At 50.7% G+C, this 25844-nt stretch overlaps 10 protein-coding genes across 10 annotated transcripts; 6 read left to right on the top strand and 4 right to left on the bottom strand.

The window, feature by feature from the left end:
• Positions 1–289: 289 nt before the first annotated feature.
• On the top strand, positions 290–1253 carry LAESUDRAFT_755521 (uncharacterized protein; the record flags this gene model as incomplete). The annotated part of the gene is made up of 7 exons (XM_040912035.1): positions 290–375; positions 426–561; positions 613–661; positions 711–911; positions 975–1055; positions 1112–1153; positions 1213–1253. 7 exons carry the CDS (start codon positions 290–292, stop codon positions 1251–1253), a joined length of 636 nt encoding a protein of 211 aa, XP_040768609.1.
• A 2575-nt stretch (positions 1254–3828) lies between these two features.
• On the bottom strand, positions 3829–5872 carry LAESUDRAFT_721256 (uncharacterized protein). The gene is made up of 6 exons (XM_040907984.1): positions 5751–5872; positions 5205–5680; positions 4871–5155; positions 4776–4813; positions 4405–4723; positions 3829–4350 (listed from the first exon to the last, which is right to left on the bottom strand). The coding sequence occupies exons 1-6, from the start codon at positions 5812–5814 to the stop codon at positions 4066–4068; spliced, it is 1467 nt and encodes a 488-aa protein (XP_040768608.1). The 5' UTR covers positions 5815–5872; the 3' UTR covers positions 3829–4065.
• Positions 5873–6499: 627 nt separating this feature from the next.
• Positions 6500–7624, top strand: LAESUDRAFT_755519 (uncharacterized protein; the record flags this gene model as incomplete). The annotated part of the gene is made up of 7 exons (XM_040912034.1): positions 6500–6732; positions 6788–6923; positions 6975–7023; positions 7073–7273; positions 7337–7417; positions 7474–7524; positions 7584–7624. The coding sequence occupies 7 exons, from the start codon at positions 6500–6502 to the stop codon at positions 7622–7624; spliced, it is 792 nt and encodes a 263-aa protein (XP_040768607.1).
• A 316-nt stretch (positions 7625–7940) lies between these two features.
• LAESUDRAFT_721255 (uncharacterized protein) lies at positions 7941–8288 on the bottom strand. The gene has a single exon (XM_040907983.1). The coding sequence runs from the start codon at positions 8236–8238 to the stop codon at positions 8014–8016; it is 225 nt and encodes a 74-aa protein (XP_040768606.1). The 5' UTR covers positions 8239–8288; the 3' UTR covers positions 7941–8013.
• Positions 8289–11353: 3065 nt separating this feature from the next.
• LAESUDRAFT_721252 (uncharacterized protein) lies at positions 11354–13154 on the bottom strand. The gene is made up of 6 exons (XM_040907982.1): positions 13065–13154; positions 12742–12992; positions 12405–12689; positions 12310–12347; positions 11941–12259; positions 11354–11891 (listed from the first exon to the last, which is right to left on the bottom strand). Exons 2-6 carry the CDS (start codon positions 12976–12978, stop codon positions 11637–11639), a joined length of 1134 nt encoding a protein of 377 aa, XP_040768605.1. The 5' UTR covers positions 12979–12992; positions 13065–13154; the 3' UTR covers positions 11354–11636.
• Positions 13155–13586: 432 nt separating this feature from the next.
• Positions 13587–15264, bottom strand: LAESUDRAFT_643479 (glycoside hydrolase family 71 protein; the record flags this gene model as incomplete). Its single annotated transcript, XM_040903791.1, has 8 exons — positions 13587–13934; positions 13987–14073; positions 14132–14210; positions 14285–14417; positions 14465–14556; positions 14619–14994; positions 15048–15129; positions 15181–15264. 8 exons carry the CDS (start codon positions 15262–15264, stop codon positions 13587–13589), a joined length of 1281 nt encoding a protein of 426 aa, XP_040768604.1.
• A 1875-nt stretch (positions 15265–17139) lies between these two features.
• Positions 17140–18652, top strand: LAESUDRAFT_755516 (NAD(P)-binding protein; the record flags this gene model as incomplete). The annotated part of the gene is made up of 8 exons (XM_040912033.1): positions 17140–17169; positions 17219–17435; positions 17497–17537; positions 17595–17755; positions 17806–17972; positions 18025–18385; positions 18437–18554; positions 18608–18652. 8 exons carry the CDS (start codon positions 17140–17142, stop codon positions 18650–18652), a joined length of 1140 nt encoding a protein of 379 aa, XP_040768603.1.
• A 1058-nt stretch (positions 18653–19710) lies between these two features.
• Positions 19711–21038, top strand: LAESUDRAFT_755515 (uncharacterized protein; the record flags this gene model as incomplete). The annotated part of the gene is made up of 9 exons (XM_040912032.1): positions 19711–19910; positions 19970–20099; positions 20152–20233; positions 20286–20375; positions 20436–20498; positions 20559–20699; positions 20756–20833; positions 20884–20952; positions 20986–21038. 9 exons carry the CDS (start codon positions 19711–19713, stop codon positions 21036–21038), a joined length of 906 nt encoding a protein of 301 aa, XP_040768602.1.
• Positions 21039–22210: 1172 nt separating this feature from the next.
• Positions 22211–23436, top strand: LAESUDRAFT_353030 (uncharacterized protein). Its single transcript, XM_040902135.1, has 7 exons — positions 22211–22530; positions 22582–22714; positions 22769–22851; positions 22910–22986; positions 23048–23140; positions 23194–23274; positions 23337–23436. Exons 1-7 carry the CDS (start codon positions 22340–22342, stop codon positions 23369–23371), a joined length of 693 nt encoding a protein of 230 aa, XP_040768601.1. The 5' UTR covers positions 22211–22339; the 3' UTR covers positions 23372–23436.
• A 1475-nt stretch (positions 23437–24911) lies between these two features.
• On the top strand, positions 24912–25692 carry LAESUDRAFT_693264 (uncharacterized protein). Its single transcript, XM_040906157.1, has 3 exons — positions 24912–25173; positions 25227–25309; positions 25358–25692. Exons 1-3 carry the CDS (start codon positions 25105–25107, stop codon positions 25530–25532), a joined length of 327 nt encoding a protein of 108 aa, XP_040768600.1. The 5' UTR covers positions 24912–25104; the 3' UTR covers positions 25533–25692.
• The last annotated feature ends 152 nt before the right edge of the window (positions 25693–25844 follow it).

Raw genomic sequence — 25844 nt, 5'->3', positions numbered from 1 at the left:
AAGTGGTTGATACTGTTATCTAAGGCCTTGCGCATTATTCCATTCGCAGCTACGTCTTCTGCGAATGTACATAAGTACCACGACCTCTACAGCATCTCCCACAATTCTCCTCGCCTGCATACTCACATCTTCAAATCTGGATATGGCTCTCACGGCTACTACTGTCTTTTTTACCGTTGCTGCCGGAACATGTACAATACTGTCTACTACTGCTGGCGCTACCGCAGTTGCTGTGACAGAAGCGTCGAACCCCCGCCTTGAGGAATGTCGTCAAGTTCTGCACGAGACCATGGATATCTTGGATGCGTTAATGAAGGAGAGCGACCTAGATATTTCCGACGAGCTCGTCCGCCTCCTCAGATATAGGCACGAGACGTACGCAATGCAATTCACTGTGATAATGTGTCCTGACCGACCTTTTGCAGGCTCACTGCTACTGTTGGTCGTTTACAGAAATATTGTGCTAAAACACGTTTCTATAATGCGGTGGCCAAGATCACGATCATTTTCGAAACGCGTGCTCTCCACTCTAATTGTGTGGAACTGCGCGGTAAGGTCAAGGTAAATCTTAGTTAACTCGTGTTCAAGAAGTCGTTGACTGGAGCACATCAGAGCACATCGGATATCGCAAGAAATAAGCGCATGGGCAACGGCAGTCTTCGTAAGTGTCACTCTGGTATCTTGAGATGTCAAAAGCTCATAACACCCAGAGCTCCATCGGACGTCATCGAATCACTCTCTGATCACCATTACCTCCCATGACGGCGTACCTGTGGCCGTCGAATCAGACCCCTCCGATATTCCACTCACTGTTCTTCGTGAGTTGGAGGCTATGGACGCGTCTACAGCCGCCGCTGGCGATACCACACTTGCCGTCGTAGCTGAGGAAGCAGCCGAGGGACAAACAGCAGGTAGGTGCAAATGGGACACACTCTCCGCCAGCGGGGTCATTACAACTAATCTGCAACTAGCAGACGAAGTCGACGTTACCGATTCTGATGGCACTTCAAACCATGACGGAAGCCTCACCGTTGTAGGAATCGTTGTCCAGAGCAGTGAGTCTGACGCGACTCCGCATAGCCGTGTTCCGAGTTCTGATAACATCACGTAGATCAAGACCAAGCCGGCAATGTCGAGGTGCCTCCTGGCAGCGGTAAGTACACCACGATGATTTCTCGCCTTTGTCGCTCTAAACACCTCATATCTCTTCAGAACAAAAGGATGTCACCGAAAGTTCTTCTGAGAGCGCCTGACGAGCCGTATTGGTGAGGTGATTGAGTGACGTAGCAGAAGCTGTAACGGATTGCGACGCCAGTAATTGTATTTTTCTTTTCTTTTCTGGGCTAATATGTGGACTGCGGGCAATGTATTGCTCAGTGAAATGTGCCTGGAGATATATTGTGTATGTTTTCTAATTGGCATCGCAGCGGATATTAATTTCAGACGACTCTGAACATAGAGCTCTACACTATGAGCTCGTGCCGGTGAGGGGCAGATAGTGCGAATTGTTTGAGCGATTTCTGGCGGCAGAGAAGCCAAGGCATGGCCAATGTGTGGTCATGCTTGTGTGCAGTAAGTGGCGGTATGCCCTTTTGTGAGGAGCTTTCATGCTGAAGGAGAAGTTCAGCTGGGTTGGCGGACGGCCACGAACGGTACACTTCTGGGCGCGACTAACAGGAGGATCGCTCGGTCCTGAACGTTGCACGTTGAGCTGACGGTAAAGACCTGTACGTTGAATTAGTGCTGCGGTTGTTCACGCTGATATGTCAAGCTATTTAGTTCGACCACTCACCCTGTGAAGTGCACGTCAAGCCGCCAGCTGTTCAGTCGTCCAAGCGTTAGCATTGGAGAGTGTGAAGATCACGCAAAGATTCAGCATGAAACTGATCCCTATCACCCCACATAATCTAAGAGGTGGTACGGCTGTCTCAACCGAGGGCATCGCCGGGGTATAGCCTACAGCCCGACAGGAACCTTGATGATAGTCATGGTCAATTCATTGATGTCAGGCACGTTTGTGTGCGCTGCGAATGCGCGATCGCGTCATTAATGTTTGATATGCTTCGGGGAATTCATCAATTTTTTTAGCGTCGGCGAATGCTGACTGGTCAAGTTCCTTACCTGCCTGACGTTGCCGCTTCATATTTTCTACATAACAGAAGGAGTGGGCGAATACAACATGGCCGGCGTGCGCTGCTCACAAGCGCAGGGCTCCTGCAGCTCTGACAGGAAGGTCATGATGCTAACGCTGGCCCAATTGTCCTGATTTACTGTCCACTGCCCGTGCATCGTCCAAACACTCGGTTGCTATGGATATATCACTGGACGCTGCACACTTTCTCGGCAGTCCTTGTTATATATTTAAGCCGACGCATCAGTGCCATTCGTAGGATCGAGGAACGCATAAACGATACCTCCTTGATCCGATGACTGTAGAACACTGCAGCGAGCAAAGATACAACAACGCCACATAAAATGCTGAACGGCGCTGCACAGGTGGGAGCGGGTGGAAATTTGTTTGTTGTTGCTAAAATTGGCATAAACGGAGCATATGCAGCGTATACCATAGGCAGTGCGAATTCTATAAGGCGAATCGTCAAGGCAGTGGCATGCGATTGACTGTCTGCGCTACAAAAATCTGGTTGAAGTCGGCAAGCAGTTTTCCAGCGGCTATCACGCCACACGCTCGTTTTGCCGAGCGACGTTGTCTCAGATGCGCTTCCCTGCCGCGTGAAGGCTTTTCGCTGCTTGATGGAGCGTGGAAGCACCTCAAACTATTGTAGCTTGAGTTCGGCTGTCGCCCCTCCTTACGCTGCGATGCGCCGAGGATCTCATGCGCCCACACAACGACTCCAGTGTCCCTGACCTGACTCATCATGACATCCAACGGTCGGAAGCTGCCATCGGCCCTCATTTTCATCGATGAATTGCGCTGCGTGTTCTTCTGAGCTATCAGCAGCTGATGATCTTGAGCAAGTTAGCAACCAGGTGCAGAGGGTCGAGGGTCCCGGAAGCATTCCAGGCCTGTTTTGTGAGCTTACCGAGTCGCCGGCACTCAAATAAGGTATTGCTCACCTTTGCGTTTTTTTTGTAACGTTAGTTCTCCGAAGCAAAAATGCACGAGCGCGTCCAACCATCGAAGCAGTCAAGTGGATGAACGTTCGCTAAGCGAACGTCCCCCTCCCCCTCGTCCTTGGAGCAAGGACAGTGAGGACAGACACAGCTCTGTCACGATACCGCATTTACCTGACGTGTCGTCAGTAATAACCGCGTTGCTATGTACCGAAGATACTAACGGTATTTAGACAAGAAGAGAGATCGCTTGCTGTCTACATGCAAAGCGAGAACGTGGCATGGAACTTATTGCCCCTGGAGCGGAAACAACAACCTTCATCGCCGCATTGACAACTCCCTGCCGATGAAAGTGAGATCAAGTCGGAAAGCAGGTCGTTCATGCGCCCCGAGGTCGAGCCATACCCAGACATCGAGACTATTGTGAACGACGAGCGTCTCGATGATATCACAAAGCCTAAGGTCCGATCAACGCCTTAGCGGACATGAGGCCCTAATTTTTTAGTAGTCAAAATGCGGGACTTCAGCGTCTGGAAGGACTCGAAGGGGCCGACGCTAAGAAAGCTGGTAGCGGAAACGAATCTTGTGAAGCCCTCATGCCAGACTTTCCCGCGTGACGACCAGTCACGACCGCCGCAGGTCAGCGGTCACGCTGCACTTTGGTGGTTTGCGCAGTTACACGCGTAGCAGTGTTGCGTCACCATGTGTGCTGAGGATCTGACCGTGTGTTCGGGAAGATCTTGCAACCTGGGAATTCCAATATCGTAGATTGTGCGAACGAGTGTAAAGAGCGTATGAATCGTTCCCATCATATAGTTACGATACAAAATAATTTCAGTCAAGATGCGTGTAACTGAAGCAGGGTCGTACAGGTAGGAGCGTTAGGAAGAGAAGTCAGTTGAGCATAAGCAAGAAGGACGGCGACAAGCTCCGGCCACGATATAGGTATAATCATACGCTTGATTTGAAGTCTGCGGTGAACCTCCGAGAAAATTATGCAGATTCGTTGGGCGTATTGTGAGAAATTATAGTAGGAACCGGGGGACGGTTCAGTACAATATACCCAACAGTTCTAAGGATGTGCCTGATAGTTCGGTATATCTTCATTATCCAGAATTCCTTGCGAGGGACGAGCCGGGAGCGTAGTTTCCAGTACCCAAGATTTCCACGAAGGTCTGCAAATCGCGCAACAACCTGATCAATAGTTGGCCTTTTTGCAGGATCGTCATCCACCATGTCATGGACAAGAGGCTGCATGAATTCCACGCCACGGTACGTCTGCACAGAAACCGAATCAATGCAGCATAGAAACGCGGGGACGTCTGACATTACCTGCAGGAAGTCCTTCCTAATCATATTTCCGAGGTAGTAAATATCGGTCGGAAACGGGTCGCAAGGATCGTCGGAGCGATGAAATTCAGGAACTGTTTTATCTCCCCCCCAAATAGGGTCCTCTCGAGGAGGACCATCCTCAGGATTGTATTTGCGAGAAAGGCCAAAGTCGATGAGGTAGTACTTTGTTGGGCGCTTGGTGCGCGTGAAGTGCTTAGCATATCCTTTGAAGTCCAGCGTATATTTCGGCTTCTGAGGATGGAATAGCTTTGGGAAAAGGGGTTTCGGGTCCATCATGATATTGAAGTTCATGCAGTCTCTAGTGCAATGCGTCAGACAGGCGAGAAGCTTAAAAAACAAGTTGGACAAACCGATGAGCTACATGGTTCTCATGCATGAACCGCAGACCCTACATAAATCAAATTCGCGTTGGACGTGGGCGTAAGGCAGTCGGTATTAGACGTACCTCGAAGATTTGGTGGAAAAAGTCTACGGCCTCCCCCACAGTTTGTATAGAAGGATCGTTGAACCTTCGCAGAAGAGGAATAACGAGGAGCACATTGTCGCTATCGTCCGGGACTTGCAGTACGTCGTAAAGCGGCACGCAATGGTTTCCAGGGTCAGACATTAGGGGTGCAGAGGAGAACATCTGTGTTATTTCGACCTCATAGGGATGTTCTTTTTTGAATATGGACTTGAGAATGACAATCACCCCGTCAGACGAGCGGGTGGCATCCATAACGTGCCCATACTGACTGTTCTCAGTCAGACGGAGACGAAGAACTCAAAATAGCACGTACATCATTAACTACGCCGTCCTCATAATCCCAAAAAAATGCGTCTGTTCCTGCCCAGATTGGTACCCAGCCAGGTCTATACCGAGGACGCAACACATAGCCTTGATCCTTGAGCCACGCGTAATGGTCGCACCAGAAGCGTTCGTCAGGCAACAGCCCGCCATCGGCAATAGGTAAAGCAGGAGGAGCCAGATGCCCTCCCCCGGTAACAGGCGAAGCGGGGGATGACTGATGCCCGCCTTCGGCCACAGGCACCGTAGGCTCAATGTTAGGCCCGCCCTCGGTCACAGACAGCGATAGGGCAGCCTCAGCCTGGTCCTCAGTCTTAGGTAGTGTACGCTCATCCTCACGCCTGCCCTCGGTTGCAGACGACGTAAGGTAAGCATTAGGAAATGACTCGGTCAGCGTAAGGGTAGCCTCAGTCCAATCTTCGCTCGCAAGTAGCTGAGGCTCGTCCTCGGTCGCAGGCGCACGCGAAGCTTTATGCAAGAGCTCGGTTAGTAGCTTCGCCCAAGCCCTCGGTCGCAGCCAGCGAAGGGGAGGACTCACGTCTACCCTCGGCCGCAGCCAGCGTAGGGGAAGAGTCAGGCTCGCAGTGCAAATCGGTAGGCATGATGGCGTAGACAGCCCGACAGAGCTTGAGCGGCGACTCCGACAAGACTTGGTTGGCAAAAGTCAAGCACGTGCTCTGCCGTGATGGGTGGGGTCGAAGTATTATTTGCAAATTATTTGTCTCTGTGGGTGCACCGTACGATCAAATTGGCCCCGGTGTCAAATATTGTGTCACTCTGTCACAAACTTCAACTTTTCCTTCCTCTACCAGGAGCCCGAGATATTCACGCCAGATATCGGCTCGCGTACCTGGTAGCAAGTCTCACAGCCATCCCAGCTTTTCAACTTCAATTGTCTCCTCGCTGAGCGATGATGCGCGGGGGCTTGTATTCTGTCCGGCCCACTGGCGCCATTCTTGCAGAGGAAGCATCGTGTTGCTTGCGCCGTAAACGAGATTGCCAACAAGTCATCTCCGGATTAACGGCCTCGCCCTCACTGCAGCAACGTGCCATCGATGGCAACCCACCACAGAAGACTTGCCAAAGTGGTAGATACTGTTACCTAACGCCTTTCCGTTCGCAGCTACACCTTCTGCGATTGCCGTCTGATGGACGTAGAAAGCACGAGCGCCTAGTACATTGAACGCTCACAAGGCCCTGCATCCCAGAATGTATATAAGTACCACAACCTCTACAGCATCTCCCACAATCCTCCTCGCCTGCATACTCGCATCTTCAAATCTGGACATGGCTCTCACGGCTACTAGTGTCTTTTTTACCGTCGCTGCCGGAACATGTACAATACTGTCTACTACTGCTGGCGCTACTGCAATTGCTGTGACAGAAGCCTCGAACCCCCGCCTCAACGAATGTCGTGAAATTCTTCACGAGGCCATGAATATATTGGATGCCTTATTGAAGGAGAGCGACATAGATATTTCCGACAGGCTCGTCCGCCAGCTCAGATATAGGCACGAGACGTATGCAGCGCAACTCACTGTGATGATGTGTTCTGACCGACTTTTTTTTTTGCAGGCTCACCGCTTCTGTTGGTCATTTACAGAAGTATTGTGCTAGAACACATTTTTATAACGCGGTGGCCAAGCTCACGATCATTTTCCAAACCCGTACTCTCCGCTCTAACTGCGTGGAACTGTGCGGTAGGGTCAAGGTAAATCTCAGCTCGCTCGTGTTCAAGAAGTCGTTGACCGGTGCACATCAGAGCACATCGGATATCGCAAGAAATAAGCGCATGGGCAACGGCAGTCTTCGTAAGTGTCACTCTGGTATCTTGAGATGTGAAAAGCTCATAAAACCCAGAGCTCCATCGGACGTCATCGAATTACTCTCTGATCACCATTACTTCCCATGACGGCGTACCTGTGGCCGTCGAATCAGACCCCTCCGATATTCCACTCACTGTTCTTCGTGAGTTGGAGGCTATGGACGCGTCTACAGCCGCCGCTGGCGATACCACACTTGCCGTCGTAGCTGAGGAAGCAGCCGAGGGACAAACAGCAGGTAGGTGCAAATGGGACACACTCTCCGCCAGCGGGGTCATTACAACTAATCTGCAACTAGCAGACGAAGTCGACGTTACCGATTCTGATGGCACTTCAAACCATGACGGAAGCCTCACCGTTGTAGGAATCGTTGTCCAGAGCAGTGAGTCTGACGCGACTCCGCATAGCCGTGTTCCGAGTTCTGATAACATCACGTAGATCAAGAGCAATCCGGCAATGTCGAGGTGCCTCCTGACAGTGCCCAAGGCGGTAAGTACAACACGATAGTTTCTCGCCTTTATCGCTCCAAGCACCTCATGCCTCTACAGAACAAAAGGATGTCACCAAAAGTTCTTCTGAGGGCGCCTGACGAGCCGTATTGGTGGGGCGATTGAGTGACGTAGCAGAAGCTGTAATGGACTGCGACGAGCCAGTTGTTGTTTTCCTTTTCTGGGCTAATATGTGGACTGCAGGCAATGTATTGCTCAGTGAATTGTGCCTGGAGACATATTGTGTATGTTTTCGACAGAAGGAGACACGTCGTGAGGCGCTACGGGCTGATTGCTCAGCTTCCAAAGTCGTTGGACTCCAGCTCCAGCTTTTCACGCGGTTACCACATTGAGTTTAGAATCGCTGTGCGGTACGAGTAGCAATTTGCATATACTGCACATGGAATCCCATTGCGAGGCAGATCCAACATGCGATGAGCGATTGGCATCGCAGCGCGTATTAATTTCAGACAACTCTGAACATAGGACTCTACACTATGAGCTCGTGCCGCGGGGCAGATAGTGCGAATTCTTGGAGCGATTTCTGGCGGCAGAAAAGCCAAGGCATGGCCAATGTGTGGTCGTGCGTGTGTGCAGTAAGTGGCGATGTGTCCTCTCGTGAGGAGCTTCCATGCTGAAGGAGAAGCTCAGCTGGGTTAGCGGACGGCGACGAACGGTACACTTCTTCCGAATGATTACGCGCAAGTCGTGTCATGCCAAAGCAATCGGTCAACAGTGTTGGCCAAGCCTGAGAGAGAGAAGAGACAGAGAACAATGGGCAGAGATGCTAGCCTGTGAGAATGACATATTGACATTCGCTTGAGAATACCTCAAGATGATAAGATGACGTGCAGTTACCGCAGCATGTGAAAGGCTTTAATAACGGTGGCTCACCTCGGCCAGCGAGAGCCTGAGAGATGGCCAGTCATGGAACAAAGGGGCTATGCCGACTCGGATGTACGATACGCTCGGCGGCAAACTCTGCCACAGCCGATATTAGTGAAGATGTTGACTAAATCTCAAGGAAGACCCGATCCGTGTAAGCGAATTAGCGATTGGCCTGACTGATGAGCGCCTTCATTACAGCTCACCACACAGCCAGATAGCCTGAATGTCTTCGCGATAATTCCAAATTGTGAGCAGACTACAAGCCCATTCCGCTGGCGGCCGCAATCCTGCATCAAAAGGGCGACAATGTCAACTGATGTCCATGCCCAGCATTCGAGATTTATTGTCTGTAATATTTCTTCCGGTGTAGACTCAATCTGACGGAAGCAGACATGGCCAAGAACCATTACCAGAGCGCCAATGATGAATGACCCACTGGCGGGGAAGACGAGCACATGCAAGCTGATTACCGAGATTCTCCTAGAGTGGAGGGAGCCCTTCGCTCGTACTACACAGTGGTGGACGGGGCTGCGCGGAAGAGTCACTTGCACAAGTTTCAGTGACTAGTGAGTTGTGACTGCCAAAAGACTGGTGTGACATGCGAAATGCAGTCACACGTCACGCTGCCCTGAAAGCCATCACGGTCACAATAGCTTTAAATAAACCGAGCAATTCTCAACCCATGGTCCGGCGCTTAATACGGTTTAAGTTCTTGCTTGTCGCTTGCGGGCGTTGCTATGCGAACTTTTCCTCCGTCGCCATATGCAACACGAAACAAGGTCTCCTTACGTATAGCAACCAATGCATTGCATACGTCCCCGGCTCCGTTCAAGTCCCAGTATACCTGCTTTGCCTCACATAGAACACGTACTAGCGATACACTGGCATAGTGGCGCCAAATACCTCAAAATGCTAATTGTTTGTGTACCGTGAGTCTACTGGTTCATAGAGTGCTTATTGTAAATCTGGCTCTTGCACATCGTGTGTTTGACTGTCGAAATGCAGCGGCATGCATTCTCGTTGAAGATTTATGTCTACAGCTGCTACTTTTGCTTCTGCTAAGCTCCTTTCTGAAGAAAATAAGGCGAGGTTGATGATCAATCGGGTTAAAGCACATCGGCCTGCTTCATGTCTAGAAATTAGGAGGTATCTATGATGGCTTGGTCTGCTTTGTTATATGCTATGGTGTCGTTGAATCTAGACGGTTTCTAGTCCTGCTACCTCTCCCGAAATTACAGCCAGCTTAGAGGCTTTTGATCAGCGCATATAGTCCAAGAAATTCGCTACAAGTCCGATGGAGGACTGTGGTGCTATCACGCTCAGCGGGCAGAACATTACTGCCGCCAGGCAATGCGACAGAGGCTGGTCAGCAAAATTGTTTCAGCAGGCAGCACGCTGAGCACGAACTGCCAATGTTCATGTTGACCGACTCCAATGTGTCGGCGGATTGCAGGTACAGGTCACGATGGTCGGATCGTTGTTCGGTGTGCAGTTTTCCTTGTTTCTCATAAATAGAGGCTGATGTAGCAGAAATCGCTTCGTAGGATGCCGAGGAACATTATTTCCTGACACAAATGTATATCAAAAATGGCCATCAATTGCGAGATTCACATACTCGCATTGCTATCTTGTAGACAAGTGGGCTATTGTTGTGAACACTGTTGCAATCTTCGCCAGCGTCGCAAGAAGTACCAAGCTGACGTCTGACAAGATGCTCGGGACAACGTTAACTAGGTGAAGGATGTTCTGTGCCAAGCGAAGACTATAATGGATGCGCTTACTGCTGGAGAATTGTGAGAAAACCTTAAACGAAACCCCATCTAGAACAAGTCGGAGGCATGAACAGTAAGTGTGTGCATCACTCGAGGCTGTGTGTGTTGATTGTTCTTATCTCGGTCTCACTCGTCTGGCGAATGAAACGAAGAATACTATCCAGTACCCAAATCGCATCACTCTCGGCAAGCTGGCGGTTGTGGTTCGCTCTCTAAGCCCCGGTTGCGACACATCACATGCGATCAGACATCACATACATACAATCTTGTCAGCTGAACAAACTGACAACCTCACAATGGACAGTAGACATGGCGAGTAGTCTGGTGATTGCGAGAACAGCGGAAGTAGGTGGTCCTCCATATTGTCGGCTTTTGTCATTTTCATTCTCTCACTAGTAGAGCTACACTGCCTCAACTCAAACCTCTCGCCGACTACCATGCTGTTCGAAGATGGCATAGCGACTCAAGACGCTGCTGATGGTGATCTAAACGTGACTACAAGTGGCGAGAAAGGTAAGTTCAGAGGCAGTCCCACCTCAGTGTATTTCATTGATTCCGAGCTGCAGGTGAAACGCAGGCGGCAGAAGGCAGTCTAACCTGGGTCTCCCGCAGACAATACCTCACCAGTGCACTGTGCGTAAATTCCTAGAGTGAACCGCCCGGGTTGCCGACATCGTGGGCCTTTCATTAACTCATCATTTGGGAGCAAATGGTAGGTTGTTCTGGGGAACATGATGGGAGCGTCTGCTCACTGTATAGACAGCCATTTTCCATCGTCACATCTATAGCCGCTGGCAATGACCTGCGATCCTCGATGAAATGCTCATAGCCGCGCTGGCATTCGAGCAGCTGGAATGTCAGGTCACTACAATTCCGTCGTTACTTGAACGCTGAAAACCTACGTTACGCTTGATGATCCAGAGGCCCTATGACTGACCACCGAGAAGTCGATCCATCTTCCAAACGTGCCTTGTCTGACTCAGTTTTGATGATTTCGAACGAAGTCATGACTAGATTCCGCTGTGCGCCTCGTCAGGCACGAGATGGCGATATACCGACGCAGTAACCGTATACTTTACCTGACAACCTTGCGGTCTCACTCGATGAAAAATCGAAATTTCAACTAGCGTTTCAAGTGGAGACCACCTCAGCAAGCCTCATTGACTCTAATAGGCGTTCTGGTGGTCGCGCTACACGCTGACAGCGTCCGTTCCTATGCAGTGTTCAACGGTACGGGAGCCTGTGAAGATATTTCTCCGCGTGATGGTTCTGACATTGGCCCCAGACATATGCACGGTGTAGCCGAGTCGAGAATTAGGCCGGTGAATATATGAATGTAGAGTATCATGAACGTAGGGTTAAACGCTGACATTATAAGGATTGCACTTGAGAGACATAGGAAGAGGACGCATTGCGCGAGCGAATGCTGGCCCTGCCCCGATATCTCGAGGCGCTACGGAGTATGTACTGGGGACCGAGGCGACGCAATGGAGCCGACAGTCCCGAGAGCATGTTTAACGCCTTTAAAGACCCGTTTCACCTTGCTTTCGTCCCTGTACACCAGGCGAGAGCGCAGCTTGCTTGAACTGAGCGAAGTACGAATGGCATCAAAGCGAGCCACGACCTCGTCCATGTTGGGTCGTTTCACGGGGTCATCCTGGACCATCTCGTCGACGAGAGCTTGCATAACCTCGACGCCATGCGATCTCTACCAAGAGGTTGAGCAATGAATGACAGTCAGTCGCCATTAAACTAACCTGTAGGAAGTCCTCCCGAATCATATTTCCGATGTAATACACATCAGTCGGGAACGGATCGCATGGTTCGTTCGACTCCTTGAATTCGGGCACCGATTTGTCTCCGCCGTGAATTGGAGGCTCGCGAGGAGGGCCATCGTCCGGTCTGTACTTACGAGAGAGTCCGAAGTCGATGAAGTAGTACCTCGTCGGCCGCGCGGTACGAGAGTAATGTCGCGCGGGATGATCGAGATCGCGCGACCAATCGATGACGCGCGGATGGTACATGTCCGGGAACAGGGGGTGCGGATCCATCATGATATTCTGGTTCATGCAGTCCCTGCGCGGTATACACATCAACCACTCGGTGCAAGCAAAGGACCGACTAACCGATGTGCGACGTGATGTTGATGCATGAACTGCAAGCCCTAAGCAGAGCCAATTTAGCGCCAAGATCACAATTGAGCAGACCAGAGAGCAGATACCTCGAAGATCTGCCGGAAGAACTCTACAGCCTCTCCTACGGTGTCAAGGAGAGGGCTGTCGTACCTTCGCAGAAGAGGCGTGACGAGGATCATCATGCCTTCCTGATCGGTTACCTGTAGGACTTCATACAAGGGCGCGCAGTGGTTTCGCGGATCTGACGCCAGTGGCTCGGCCGAGAAGTATTGGTTGATCTCAATTTCGTGTGGGTGCTCCGAAATGAGAATGCGTTTGAGAACGACCATCTCCCCGCTTGAGACTCGCGTGGCGTCCAGGATGTGAGGCACCTGTTGGCGCCGATCTACCTACGTCCCGAAGTCAAAGACATTGCAAACGTACCATGATGGCATGCCCATCCTCGCATCGCCAGTACTCTTTATGGCTGCTCTTCCACGATGGGATCCAACCTGGTTTATAACGTGGGCGGAGCCTATAGCCACATTCCTCAAGCCACTGGTAGTGATCCCTCCAGAAGTGCTCTTCTGGAAGAAGCTCGCCTTCATTGTGACTTCTTATTGGAGTAGGCGGATCCGGCGTTTCAGCGTCGGTGTTGTCAATTGTCGATGGCTCGCACATCGGGAGGACTGAAGCTAGACGTGGGATGGGTCCGAGAAACAACTGGTCAAGCGGCAGATCGTGATAATATGGAGTTTTTTGCTCACAAACGGTCTCAATGAGCACCAGAATATTTACTGTCAGATCCTAGCTTGACGATTACGAGGAGTCGTGCACAGTAGATGCGCCATCGGTAGTAGGGGCCGTATATGCCAGGACACACCATAGACTCGGATGACGTTCATCTGGGCAAGATCTAGATCGCTGTGGCGTCGATGTTCGTCGACCCAAACTAAAATCTGTTCCTACTCTTTGTCATTTGCACGCTGCGTACTGTCCTACTCGAGTAGAACGTGCGCATGCTATGTACGCGTAGAGAGAGCAATTTATGATTTTCATACGATAGAATAGCCAGACTGCAATGTTCCAGTTTGAAGGACTGGTTAAATACCGCCGCAGTCTTGTTACGTTCCACGCCCGCCGAGATTCACAAGGTGAACAGATTCTGATGAATGTTATAATCCGAGCAAAAAAAACCATGCTGTTCCAAGTGCGACAGAACATGACACCAAAAATCGGACATCGTTCTCAGCTGCTTGCGGCGCTGCAAAACAGAGCATCCGAACCCTTCACTCAATGATTCCAACCCACGGGTTGAAGTTGTAGTAGTGGCAGTCGGTCTGCGTGACATATTCACTCCCGTATCCATCCTTGGTCGTAGTGCCGTCTCGGATGATCTGGATGTACGGAATCTGGGAGTCCTCCGTCGGAAAGTTGACCTTCCCAATGCTGGCGCCGGCAGGGGCATCCCACTGCGCCTCGTTGGAGCCGATATCGAGCTGTATCGTTGCCGCCTCGCTCAGAAGGGCCAGCGCAAAGACCGCATCGACCGGGTACTCCCAATTGCGAGGTATCGTGCCGATACTGCATGTGATGTTCTTGGGGTGTGCGCGGTACCAAAAGATCACTTGATCGTCCTGTCGGTGCGGTCAGCACGCCAGCCTCTGACGAAAGAAGGAAGGCACAGACCGTCACGGTGGGCTCGGTGGCGGTCTTGTACCAGCTGATGAAGTGTTCAGCAACGTTCCTCCAGTATCCGTGAACAAACCCATCGACCTAGTCAGCTCCGGAGTCAGCGCATGCTTAGATGATCATTATAGATGATGTCACGCACATAGTAAGGAGCGTCGTCGCCCAAGTCGACATTGGGGTTGATATCTCCAATGTAATGAGATTCGGCGTAATCGTTCCAGCTGGAAATCAAGCCCTTAGCGAACAAAGGTCGTGACGAAATGAGGGTATTGCGAAATATAGTCCTTCTGCGCACCTGATGATCTCAACGATATCAGGCTGTACGTCTTGGATTGCCTGCAGCCAGCGGTGGTACCAGAGAGTGTCGCTGAGCTCGACCCAGTCCGTATCGGAAGTGCCGAGATTCTTGAACTGCCACGGTGAGACGGCTACAATGTGTCAGCAAGGGCAGTGATCTATCAGCTGAACAATTTACACATGATGTAGGGGCCCGTGCGATCATCCTTGATGACGGCTTGATAGGCGAGGTCTGTCGCTGTGGTGAGATTCGCATCCACATCATCAGGCCTGGAAGAAGCAAAATAAATCAGCCTGGATATCCCTGCTGGTGGTCAGACGGCCGACCATACCAAGACCACCAGTTGAAGAATCCATCAATCGATGCGAACGTATTCACAAGGTCATCTGCATCGTCTGGATCACGATAGGTCGTGAATGCAGGAGCAAAGCAGGTTGTAACGCCGTCATTCGCCAGGGTGGTCTTGAAGTCCTCCCAGAAACTCTCGCCGTAGCTTTCGCCGGAATAGGTCGAGACTAGGACGTCACCGTTATATGTGTACGTCGCAGAGCTGGAGGAATAGTTGGTGACGAGGGCTACCATATCATCGCTGGACCAGGAATAGGACATGTCGAAGGAGAAGAACAGCTTGAAGCCTTGCGCTTCAGCCACACTGTAAGCATCGACTAGGCGATCGACCTCGTAGTCATACTCGGCGATATTGAGAGCTGGGCATCGATGAGTCCGGTGCTAGCTCACGAAGACAGCACAATGAATTTACCAAAGCCATCGATTCCGATGTTGGCAGCTGTTGTAATATCATTCTCCCAATCGGAGGCATTGTAAGAGTATGAATTTTGCACCTGCAATTGGTGATGAGCACACGGTCCGCGATCAACACGACGAACGCCTACCATGAAATGCGCGAACACATCCGCAGCCTCAACCACTCCATGAAACGCAGCGAAGGTGCCTAAAAGGATGCTTACAGAAAGCATCCTGCTCGCTGAGGCAGCCTCAATCATAAAGACAGAACAAAGGGCGGATTGATTTGTCACATCCTAGTCCCTCATCGGCCGCTTTTACACACGAGCACATGCTTCTCATGCCAACCGCATCAACAAGCATATGGTGCTCATCACAGGAGTCCTCACATGTGTCATGAACTCATCAAAGACAGGAACATCGCATTCATCAGACAGAGAACGCGATGTAATGTGGCAGTAGCGATGCTGTCCACACCACGCAGCATGGTCCGACGATGATAACACGACGAGGTCATCCGACTGTTGCTTTGGGACCATGACCGCGCACATGTCTGGTCGAGAGCATGGCTGGGCAGGTGAGGCATGAGCTCACTGACGGAACCGAGATGCACATGGGAACGACGTACTACGTTCGCGATCTCAAGTTCTGCTAGCACTATGCATTCAAGCAGCAGAGGGCGAGCATGTGTTGGAAGGTGCTTCCTGAGGACTTCGGTGGACTGTCGAGCTGGACAAAGTGGCCGGCAGAAAGACGTGATTATCCGATATGTGTAAAGCGAAGCCTGGCAGGTCATCCCAACTTGGCTTGGCAGCTTGAAAGTGGACCGTGGAGGCACTGCAGTCGCAACCATTCTCAGTGCTCACTGACTAGCTCCGTGATCAACGTGCGTCACGATCAATCATCGCGATGACAGTACCTGGTTACTGGACATACACTTTGCAAGAGGGGAATGCAAAATCTAGGTCTAGAACATCCACATAAAAATGTGAGCAGACCACAGTTTTAAGCACACGGTAGAGGGACCGGCAGCTGCCGGGATCGGGCCGCTTCTTCGGACTGTGGCTGCGCAGATGTTCAGATGTAACGTTCAGAGGCCGTTCCCCCTTGCTTATAGCTGGACGATCGCTATCGTTCATACAACTATTATGCTGTTACTTGATGTTCATCGGCCGTTCCCCCTTGCTTATAGCTGGACGATCGCTATTGTTCATACAACTATTATGCTGTTACTGACCTTTCGCTGAGAGGACCACGTCAACTAAAGTATTAGCACAGTGCGAGTCGGCAGGCCGCCCATCAGACGAGTATCCTTGGGATAGCTGATATGTTCTCCTGATGTATTGAATTCAGGCTCTTTCGAGCAATGATGCGCACACCGCAGACGGGTAGACTGGAGCTTTCAATTGCGCAGCTGACCTCTTGCGTGCGAATAGTCGTCAGATGCTCTTATCTGTCCGCTAACCCTGGTCTTGGCAAGTAGGACATGGCGTTGCGAGGCATCGTTGTGTGGGAACGAGGAAACAATCAATCACAGTCCGAAGACCTGCTTTCGTGTCCCGTGCTGCAGTGTTATGAAGGCGAGAATCGCGTTGTGGGCGATCGTTTGTCAATGGTCAGGAAGCCTGCACATGAACTCTGCAGTATTCTTGGTGAGAGCGGACTGCCATCTCTGTGTTGTTTGTTCTGAGTAATGCGGTCCAGCTGCATGTCGAGAACGTTTCCGTTTCTCATGACGATGTGTAGACCGTAGTTGTACATGGTTGACATAACGGTAAACGCTCTGTTCGATCAATGTCAGTAGTTCATCATTGGAGGGTCACAAGCAACATGGGCGGAGGCTTCAGATCCGTCTAGAACGGAACGAATGGAGCAATGTCGCGCTTTGGACAGAAGGCTGCCCGTCTTTTGCCATTGGGGACACTGGGAATTCCCTGCAGCTGTGCGCTCAGTACACTCCGACTGCCAAGCGCTTCGGCTGTTGGCCATGGAAGGAAGGCAGGCCAGCTGACGGTTGCTTTCGGCACGCGTGCTTTCATCAATTTCGCAAATAAAAGGCCTGTGCAGCCGCCGCCATTGTTGGCTGCACTGATCGGCATTGATACATCATGTACTCTCTCATCCGTCGTTTACTCAAGGTAGGGGGGTTCTGCTGTTCTACAGGTACCGGGACTTATGAATGCCTAGACTACCAACCCACCCGTGGTGGAGAAGTCTGCCAACCCCCTGCGTTTTGGTGTCATAGGCGCCTCGCAGATTGCTCCCCATCAGATTATAAGGCCGGCAAGATGCCACGAAGATGCAGTCGTCTTGGCCGTCGCGGCTCGAAGCAAGGAGCGCGCTCTGGAATACAGCCGCACTTGGAACATTCCGAAGGTATACGGTGGACCGAACGGGTACCAAGGTGACGTTGCTTCCGCATCTGAGGTAGCGGAATGAGTGCTAACGTCGGCATTCTTCAAAAGAATTATTAGATGACGCAGAAATCGATGCTGTATATATCGGCGTAAGCTTCTACACGTTCTGGCTGCGGACCGGTACTTGACCTCCTCGTATATTTCAGCTTCCAAATTCCTTGCATTACGAATGGACGATGAAGGCGATAGCAGCTGGCAAACACGTGCTTTGCGACAAACCCATCGCTAGCAACGAGACTGAAACACGAAAGGTGTTTGCCTTAGCTGAGGAGAAGAATCTTGTGCTGTTGGAAGCTTGGCAACCTCGGTACATCATGTGACACCAGTATGCAGACGTTGCCTCAACCGTCCCATTAGATTCCATCCAGCGCTTCAGCGAGTAAAAGAGATAATCGACGAAGGTTCTCTCGGAGAGATCGTGAAGATGTATTCCCATTTCGGTCTCTGGGGTAATGTGCTGTTCAAGAAGGATGATATTCGATTTGACTACAAACTTGGCGGTGGCGTACTTATGGACATGGGCCGTATGTCTAGAATCCTTCTCGTTGGTTTCCACTGACAAGGGGATCTTGACAGCATATCCGATCAATTCCATGATGTATCTCGCGTCGTCTAAGCCTACGGTGCAGTCCGCCGAGGCAACCTGCATGTCTGAGAATGTCGACAAGAGGATGGAGGCACAACTGCTCTTTGGCGACTCCTTACCTGCGACGATCATCGTCGACTTTTCGCCGGAAGGCTGGGGTCCATTCAAGCTTTTCCCGCAGTTTGTCAAACTCACATTGAGAGTCGAATGCGAGAACGGTGCTATCGAACTGTGGAACTACCCATTGCCGCATCTGTTTCATTCCATCACTGTCATCCCGAAGAATGGCAAATCCCGGGTGGAGAAGGCGTACAAGCCTAAAGAAGGGAAGGGAGAGGAATGGTGGTCCGCGTAAGTGCACGCTTGTGCCAGTGCCCGCATGAGCTCACGCGTGGTAATCAGGTATCGGTATCAACTAGAGGCATTCGTCGACACAGTACGTGGGCGCTCTCCTCAAGCCTGGAGGACAGCAGAGGATTCGATCAACGCTATGCATGTCATTGACACCATCTATTCGAAGGTATGTGTGAGTCCCGTCATATAACTTCGTTACTCATAACCCTTTCTCCACAGAGCGGCCTCTCATTGCGACTAACTTCGCAGTACCAACCTGAATGATCATGCGTTGATACTCAGCTTTCAAGTTGGGGAATTATCAGGAACAGCGTCAAATAGTGTGCGGTTCCGACCTGCTGCCGTGCGGTGTTGTTTAGAGTTGTAGACATGTTTCCGGCTCATTAGCGCTATATCGCGAGTTTCGTACGTCGCAGTCACTTTCGTCAGCGAGCGAGGAGAAGGTGCTGCATAACCTCTATTTGAAAAGTCTAACTTGCCGCCCATGGGCGCTCGCCGCTTAGGCGAGATTATCTGGCCGGCGCTAAATCTGAGTCTCGCCATCGTTGTCCTCTCCATCACCTTGCATTACGCACTACTGCTGCGTGCATGATTTTGCCCAGTATTTCTCATCCAGGCAAGATAATAGTCAAACATTACAAGCTGTGCGCGCGTTTTTGTCAGGACTCAGCCCTTCGGACTGTACGTTTTCGAGATGTCTGGTGCTACCCAAGACAGAACAAGGCCAAGATGTTTTGAGGCCGTGTTGTCTCCGCGACGTTTACCATGTTGTCTCCGCGATGTTTACCAGAGTTCAATGACAGGGGCAATGCTGCGTCGGCCTCGTAAATGGCTGAAGCTCATGGCACCTTGTATACGTGCCAGTTGCAGCTGCGCTCGGCCCACACTGGGTTTCTCATGCTCGGCGGCATCTTGTTCAGCGGTGGGTCCTTGTGGGTCCACCTCTCCCGGTGCGGATACAAGCCATCCGTTTGTTTCAATCAAAGGAGTGGCATAGCCACCAATTTCCCGGACAAGGAAAGCGAACGTGTTCTGTAAAGCTTATGAAAACATGCTCGCGTCAACACCCGCCGCTTGTTGAGTAGGCAGCGCGGCACTGAACAAGCGGGCTCGTTTCACTGGTCCAATCAGTGGGAAAATGCCCCTTAGCCGGGCGGAATGTGCCGACCTGATGGCATCCCATCCCGTCACGCTGGAGATTTAGACCGTCTCGGCCATTATATTGTTGGACTGGCCGCAGGTCCTCTCCCAACTCTTTCTCGCTCTTGCTCAGAGGCCCTCGCTGATCTGGAAGCGAGATGGGAGTGTCGGTGAGACGCTTGATGAAGGCCGTGGCGTCGGTCTGCAAAGCCACGTCGAGGTTCGCCACGAAGTGCAAGACCAGCCGTCGCCGGCGCGCCCAGTATGATAGCCTGCTATTCGAGGGTGACAGTTTCAAAAACAGGGCAATATCCGAGATCGAGTGTCGCAGAGACAAGTTGAAACCCTCAGCTTTCAACCAGTGGAATACCGTTCTTGACGTGTACGTGTTCATCTTCCTTGCCTGTTATGTGCTGTCTGATGCGACCAAGTCACGAATAGGTTGAATGCAGAAAGGAGAAAGCTGACTGATTTTAGCTCGTATAAGGCGGATTTTGCAGCGGAGAAGAAGGCTTTAAGCGATGCACAGAAGTACAGACTTGATGCTGAGGATTTCTACAACAGGTCTCAGGTACGTTAATTGACCATTTGTTGGCTGGAGTTCAGGCTCATAGCTTTGACAGAATATCGTGGCTACGGGCTCGCCTCAGTCTCCATCCGTCCTGTTGTCTGGTCATTCAACAGTGGAAAATCCACAGCGAGAACGTTCGCCGATTTCGCTTCACCATTGTGTCTGAGCTGATCGATCATACGCCAGTGGTTCTTCGAACCTTGCGTGCCGGCGTCCCATCCGCCACGGATCCTGGTACAGGCGCTTCTCCAGCTCTCAGTGACGAGCAGCAGCGTTGTGCGTTTGAATCTCCATTGCTGAGGTTAACGGCGACTCATCTGGTGCTTTGTCTCACAGCGAAGAGCGCACCGTCTCCCGCGTCCGCCGTTTCGTTCAACAAGAAGGATACACAACCACGATGTAGGTCACATCTAGTTGGATGTCCTCCTCGACTTGATCCTTACAAGTCTCATTTCACAGCAATCAGTGCATCAACTGGCGGCCAGCCCAGTCGCCGACCCACTTTATTCACGGAGAACGCACTGGGCCTTATTTTTTCTCGTCGTCGGGATTCAAACGCACGCTCGCCAACATCGTCTACTGACCGCTCAATGAGTCTCCGTATGTTGCCTAGCTCAACGCAATTCATCATGCTGACCCGTTCACGCCAAATGTAGGATCAGTGTTTAGCAGCATCATGATGGCCGCTTTGCCTAGCCGCACGACTTTACCGGCCAGCATAGCCGAGGATACCAGTATGTCGTCTTCTCTACCACAAATGAGGGTACGCCCTGATGACAGCCAGGCGACGCTGCGGTTGAACGGCCTGAGCAACAACCACTCTGGCCTGATCGATCCCAATTTATTGTCGAAGGTGAGTGCTTGAGTGCTGACATACAATACGCAGCCTCGTTCAGTCTTTTCACAGGAATAGCTTCACAGTACGATCATACCAGCTGAGGTCTTCTCTAGTATTGCTGTCTCCGCTAGCGCGTTTCTCTCGGCATGTCAGTGGACGGTTTACCCAGTTTTTCTGATGGACATATGCATCATGTAATAATTAAGGCGGCTCTGTATCATGCAGGTTCTCTTTTCTCGTGGTTATTGTGATTCTGATGTTGCAGCTATCGGCCTTCATGTGTGTGTCAAAACGCATATGACCTGGCGTTTAGCTGTCAACGGATGTGTGCTAAGGGCTCTCAACAAGGATCAAGGATTTCTGGAAACAGTCTTGGAACGTTATTGTACTTCCCGCGCCGGATTCTAAAACACTAATCACATACGCTTCTACTGATTAGGTTGTCTTCAGACTGGGAAACAAGCATCTGTCGGCTTGTGTTATGGGAAATAAGGTGAAGACAAATTGTGCTCTAGACTTGAAGATGGGACTTCACGTACTAATCAGGAATAATTCCTGACAACGTACATAGTTTATAATCCAATGTACGGATGGCATTGAAGTCTGGGACGTACTACTGCACGCGAAAAGGCTTAGCTGAGAGATCCGAATCGTCAGACGTCAAGCTACTGCCGTTATGGCGAAATCATTCTGCCAGAACAATTGTCAGTGTCTATTCTTTAAACTTCGGTAAATTGCGCACCGAGCAACTGTTTCTCATCGCTAGCATAGACGAACATCCAGTGGTTCATCATAAACCGCGGCTAGCTACTTGATTGATCAAACCGTGATGCTCGCTACGCCGCTCACACTGCTAATCTTAAATCATCTTGGGTGCATCCGGCATCCGAGTGCCTGGTGCACAGATCATACCTGACAACGTTTAACAATGGTTTGCATGCGCCTCCGACTAGTTGTGTGTTCTTGTTGCGCCGAGAGGTCTCGGCATCTGATGCTGTCAAAATTCGAATCTGTACACGCAGAAATGCGAAATCGTGTCGTCAGGGACGAGATCGCGAGTTGGCGGCGTTCTAGTCCATTAAGGCAATTTGCATAGTCGTTCATAGCCTCGCTGCGGCCATAACCACAAGAGCCTTGTTTCATACTATTGTCAACTGCGGCAGGAATAAAGTTCAGTTCTGTGCCGCATCACAACGTTCATCACGCCCATGGCAGGACTCAGTCAAGGCAACCACCTTTCTATCGCGACAACGCAGACAATGACCCCCTTTGTGCAAGATGGGAAGGCGTAAAGCTCCTCGAAGCAAGCCAAAGTATTTAGGATGCTGTCGAGGCATGAGCCACAGTCAGGGGTTGCCTTGGTTCTGTTCTGAAAACTGTAGTCTCTCCAAATACGGGAGCCATGCCTTCTCTTCCGAAGAACGCGGCTGAGATAGCCTCATCCTTGAAGACGCGCGGATCCAAGAAGATCGAATACCAGAGTACGCTGCACCAAGGCGATAGCAATATGCAGAAGGCCATGAACTACATCTCGCAGATTGCGGATGCAATCACTAAGCAGGAAGCGCTCGCGTGGAGTAGTCAGTTTTCGCGGTACGTTCTCTGCAACTGGAATGAGTGTATGGCATCTAATGTTCAGAGCAGGATAAAAGAGGATCGGCCGGCGCTCTCAGATCAGTTTGAAATTGCGTACAAGTCCTGGAAACTTCAGCACGATGCCATTATAAGAGCAGAAGAATACAGGCTCAAGGCTGTTGAACTCGCCCAATCCCTGGAGGTGCGATATGTTCATCCAACGTACTTGAACAAGGCTAAAACAGCTCTTTTTCAGAAACGGTGCACCACGATACTCGCCAGGCCTCCTGTCCAGACCGTACCGAAGAAGCTTGCAAAAGGCAGATTTTCTGGCGATAGGTATGGTTCTGTTGAGAAGTTATGAGACACGCAGCAGGCTGAAGCGGCTCACCTAAAGCGTAGCGGCATCTTCGCACCACGTCCCTTCACCACTAGGAATTCGCTCGATAGTGAATACCGACGGTGTCATTAGTGGTGAGTGTTCGCAGCAATCATCCTTGGATTGATCGACATCTAAGCCTCGACGTCTTTGAAGTACAAACCTATGCTCTTAACCGTAACAGAAGGTCGACCCACACATCTCCAGCCACTGGTTCCCAGCAGACATCAGCTGGTCCGGTTCTCTATGGTCTGTTGTCATTGTGCTTGAACATTGATCGCACCATGCTCAGAGAGTTGCAGATTCGCACATGGGAGGGAACTGGCATGGTGAGCACCCCAACAGGGTCTTCACAGCATCGCCAGAACCGATAATTGACACCTGTGTGTAGACCATCTGATTTGATTATATATGTCGCTCATCTCACTGTCACTTGCCTATCCAGACAATGCAATACTTTGGCACGCTGGATATACATGAATTGATGAAACGGACATGAAAGCGGTTCATCAAGAGACGTACCGGTGAAACAAGGATGACGACACGAGGGTTCTCACGACAGCGACGACATTAACAATAACATATTGGCATTAGATATTACGTTAAGGGTCAAACATAGAGAATATACGATACGTAATATGTGCTATGCTTTTGATAAGAACTACCTATAGCAATGCTTTCCATAAAACTGTCATTTACCCTATGTATGTCGTTTGATAGTTGTACACATATGTATGGACGTAAGAGATAAACAGTGTCCGATGCAGTATCAGAATAATGTTTGTGCATCCCGGTACTTTCGAAAGACGTGACTAAGGTGGAGAAGAACTTGATTCTGGGGCCATCGGACTCGTATTTGCGGATCATACGTCACTTGAACGAGATCACACGAGCTGAAAGCAACCCGGCGCAGTCGCACACACTGGCATACTTGGAGGCGGCGCGGCCGCCGACCTAAGATTCGGCCGGCCCTTCTCGGCCCGCCAAACCTTGACTTGATGTAAAAGTGGCATGCGACTTTTCGAATTCACCCTTCATCCACTGGAAGTCTTCTCCTGAGTCACTCGTACATCCCGGAATTCTTCAGCTTCGATCGTTGAGCGGCATCATGAGACATCTTGGAGCCGTGAAGGGCGAGCCTTTTTGACGGGCGCGGACACCGTTTCAGCCCTGGTTCAATCAGCGGCAGTCATCCTTCCGGGCAGAATTGTAGTGGCGCTGAAGAAAAGGTTTTAATGCTGCTATCGTCGCATACGTGCTTTTGAATTGAGGAACGGGTGGAGCTGCTGGTACGTTTGAGCAACACCCTTAAATAAAGAGAAGCTGATAATGTCGACGAAGGCACGAATAGAGAATATTTCCGTCAGAGTTCAGAACCTTTACGGCTACATGAGCAATCAGCCTCATATATAATATCATGGCCGGTCTTCTGTTGATTTGCACCCTGGTCTGAACGCGAGCTACAAACGTTGAAGGCCGCCGCGAGTGGCAGATCATTGCGTGATAGTGTAGAAATCGGCGAGATGTGGCAAATCAAATTTCGGATGCAATGGACGAACATCTGTAAGTGATGTTACATTCGAGAGCAGCCCTATATAAGTTACGTTTTTCTTGTGAATCTGATGATCACGTAGCTTGGATTGTAATGGTCTTTGTTGCAGTTTCTATATAACAGGTGACTCCCTATGTCCTTCAGGCGATAGCCGAGCTTTCACGTCCCACAACGTGTGTGTCATAACTTCTCGCCCGTGACGTCTCAGACTGAACCGTGGGATCAGAGTCTTTCGTGACGGCACCTTATATGTAAGTACCGTATTGCGCAGCACGCGAACAGCCGCAGTAATAAAACTCTCATGTCAGTTAATCATAGCTGATTGCTCACTTTCTGACAGCCTCACATTTATGTAGATGCACCTGCAAGGAAATTAATAGCCTTGCGGCGGCCAAGCTGATAAACGCCACTTTCATGCGCCTCGATCGGGTCTTACACAATCTAGATTCAAATTAAGCTCCACCAACCCGCGAGCAGATGCAAGTCGCCTCTGGTAGGGAAAGTGACTGGCAGAAGTCATGCTCAAGAAACAACCCGCTCCCAAAGACTTCCTTGAATTTATCGGTCGGAACGCGCTTATCACCTGATTCACTTATAAGAGCAGCTCTCACCATGTTCCGAAGTCTGGAGAAGCCCTCAGCCCGCTTGGCTCACTCGACATATGTGCTACCATCTAGTCACATATTATGAATACCTCTGCGCTCACCAAGTTCCTACAAGACGCCATTATGTGAGGATCTAAACCGCGTTTGTTTAACTCCACGGCTCATCCCCCCAGGGCAGATCGACTGCAATCAACTGACTTGCAGACTGAGTCGATTCCACAATCCCGTTGACCATGACTGCGAAGCCGACTGTACCGCAATGTGAGTTGCAATGTTACCACTGGTGCGGATCTGCAGACGGATAAGCAGCATTTTACCTGACCAACATATCGTGATGGAGAGGAGACCGGAGCAGTGCTTCACTTGCCGCGGGCTGCCTACGCCGCCCGTTCAAGGGCCAGACGTAGCTGGCGGAATGAATGGTCACGGTGAACATGACTCTGAACCTGAATCCAGTTCGGATGAGGAGGAAGACGCACAATAAGCATGGGATATGCTCTGATTGGGACGGCGGCTTGAACTGTATTTACGGCGACATGTCATGGATAGTCGTGTTCCACGGTAATTGTAACGATACTTCTGTATGCAGTGTGTAGGAGGCGTTGCCGGGGGTGGAAATCGACATGCAGGGAAGGACTGATGGCCCGGACAAATGAGCACATGGGGACAAGTGGGTGAACCTTGGCTTAGGACAGCACCCCTATTAGGCCTCGCATCTAGAAACGCTGTATATCCGTGTCATGAGACTATGGTGGAATGCGGAATTACCAGCTGTCAGAATACATGAATGGTGGCA

This window comes from Laetiporus sulphureus, assembly GCF_001632365.1.
Source record: "Laetiporus sulphureus 93-53 unplaced genomic scaffold LAESUscaffold_4, whole genome shotgun sequence".
NCBI lineage: Eukaryota > Fungi > Basidiomycota > Agaricomycetes > Polyporales > Laetiporaceae > Laetiporus > Laetiporus sulphureus.
This window is presented reverse-complemented; position numbering and strand designations above follow the sequence as displayed.

Coding starts and splice junctions, on each gene's coding strand:
- LAESUDRAFT_721256 (XM_040907984.1), bottom strand. CDS start 5,814: ATGCCTACCGATTTGCACTGCGAGCCTGACTCTTCCCCTACGCTGGCT. Junction 5,681..5,750: donor GGCTGCGGCCGAGGGTAGAC/GTGAGTCCTCCC, acceptor TCTTGCATAAAG/CTTCGCGTGCGCCTGCGACC. Junction 4,724..4,775: donor GAGAACCATGTAGCTCATCG/GTTTGTCCAACT, acceptor GCATTGCACTAG/AGACTGCATGAACTTCAATA.
- LAESUDRAFT_721255 (XM_040907983.1), bottom strand. CDS start 8,238: ATGACACGACTTGCGCGTAATCATTCGGAAGAAGTGTACCGTTCGTCG.
- LAESUDRAFT_721252 (XM_040907982.1), bottom strand. CDS start 12,978: ATGTGCGAGCCATCGACAATTGACAACACCGACGCTGAAACGCCGGAT. Junction 12,690..12,741: donor AGGATGGGCATGCCATCATG/GTACGTTTGCAA, acceptor CGGCGCCAACAG/GTGCCTCACATCCTGGACGC. Junction 12,260..12,309: donor CAACATCACGTCGCACATCG/GTTAGTCGGTCC, acceptor TATACCGCGCAG/GGACTGCATGAACCAGAATA.
- LAESUDRAFT_353030 (XM_040902135.1), top strand. CDS start 22,340: ATGCCTTCTCTTCCGAAGAACGCGGCTGAGATAGCCTCATCCTTGAAG. Junction 23,141..23,193: donor AGCTGGTCCGGTTCTCTATG/GTCTGTTGTCAT, acceptor AGAGAGTTGCAG/ATTCGCACATGGGAGGGAAC. Junction 23,275..23,336: donor AGAACCGATAATTGACACCT/GTGTGTAGACCA, acceptor TTGCCTATCCAG/ACAATGCAATACTTTGGCAC.
- LAESUDRAFT_693264 (XM_040906157.1), top strand. CDS start 25,105: ATGTGCTACCATCTAGTCACATATTATGAATACCTCTGCGCTCACCAA. Junction 25,174..25,226: donor TTCCTACAAGACGCCATTAT/GTGAGGATCTAA, acceptor CCCCCAGGGCAG/ATCGACTGCAATCAACTGAC. Junction 25,310..25,357: donor GAAGCCGACTGTACCGCAAT/GTGAGTTGCAAT, acceptor ACGGATAAGCAG/CATTTTACCTGACCAACATA.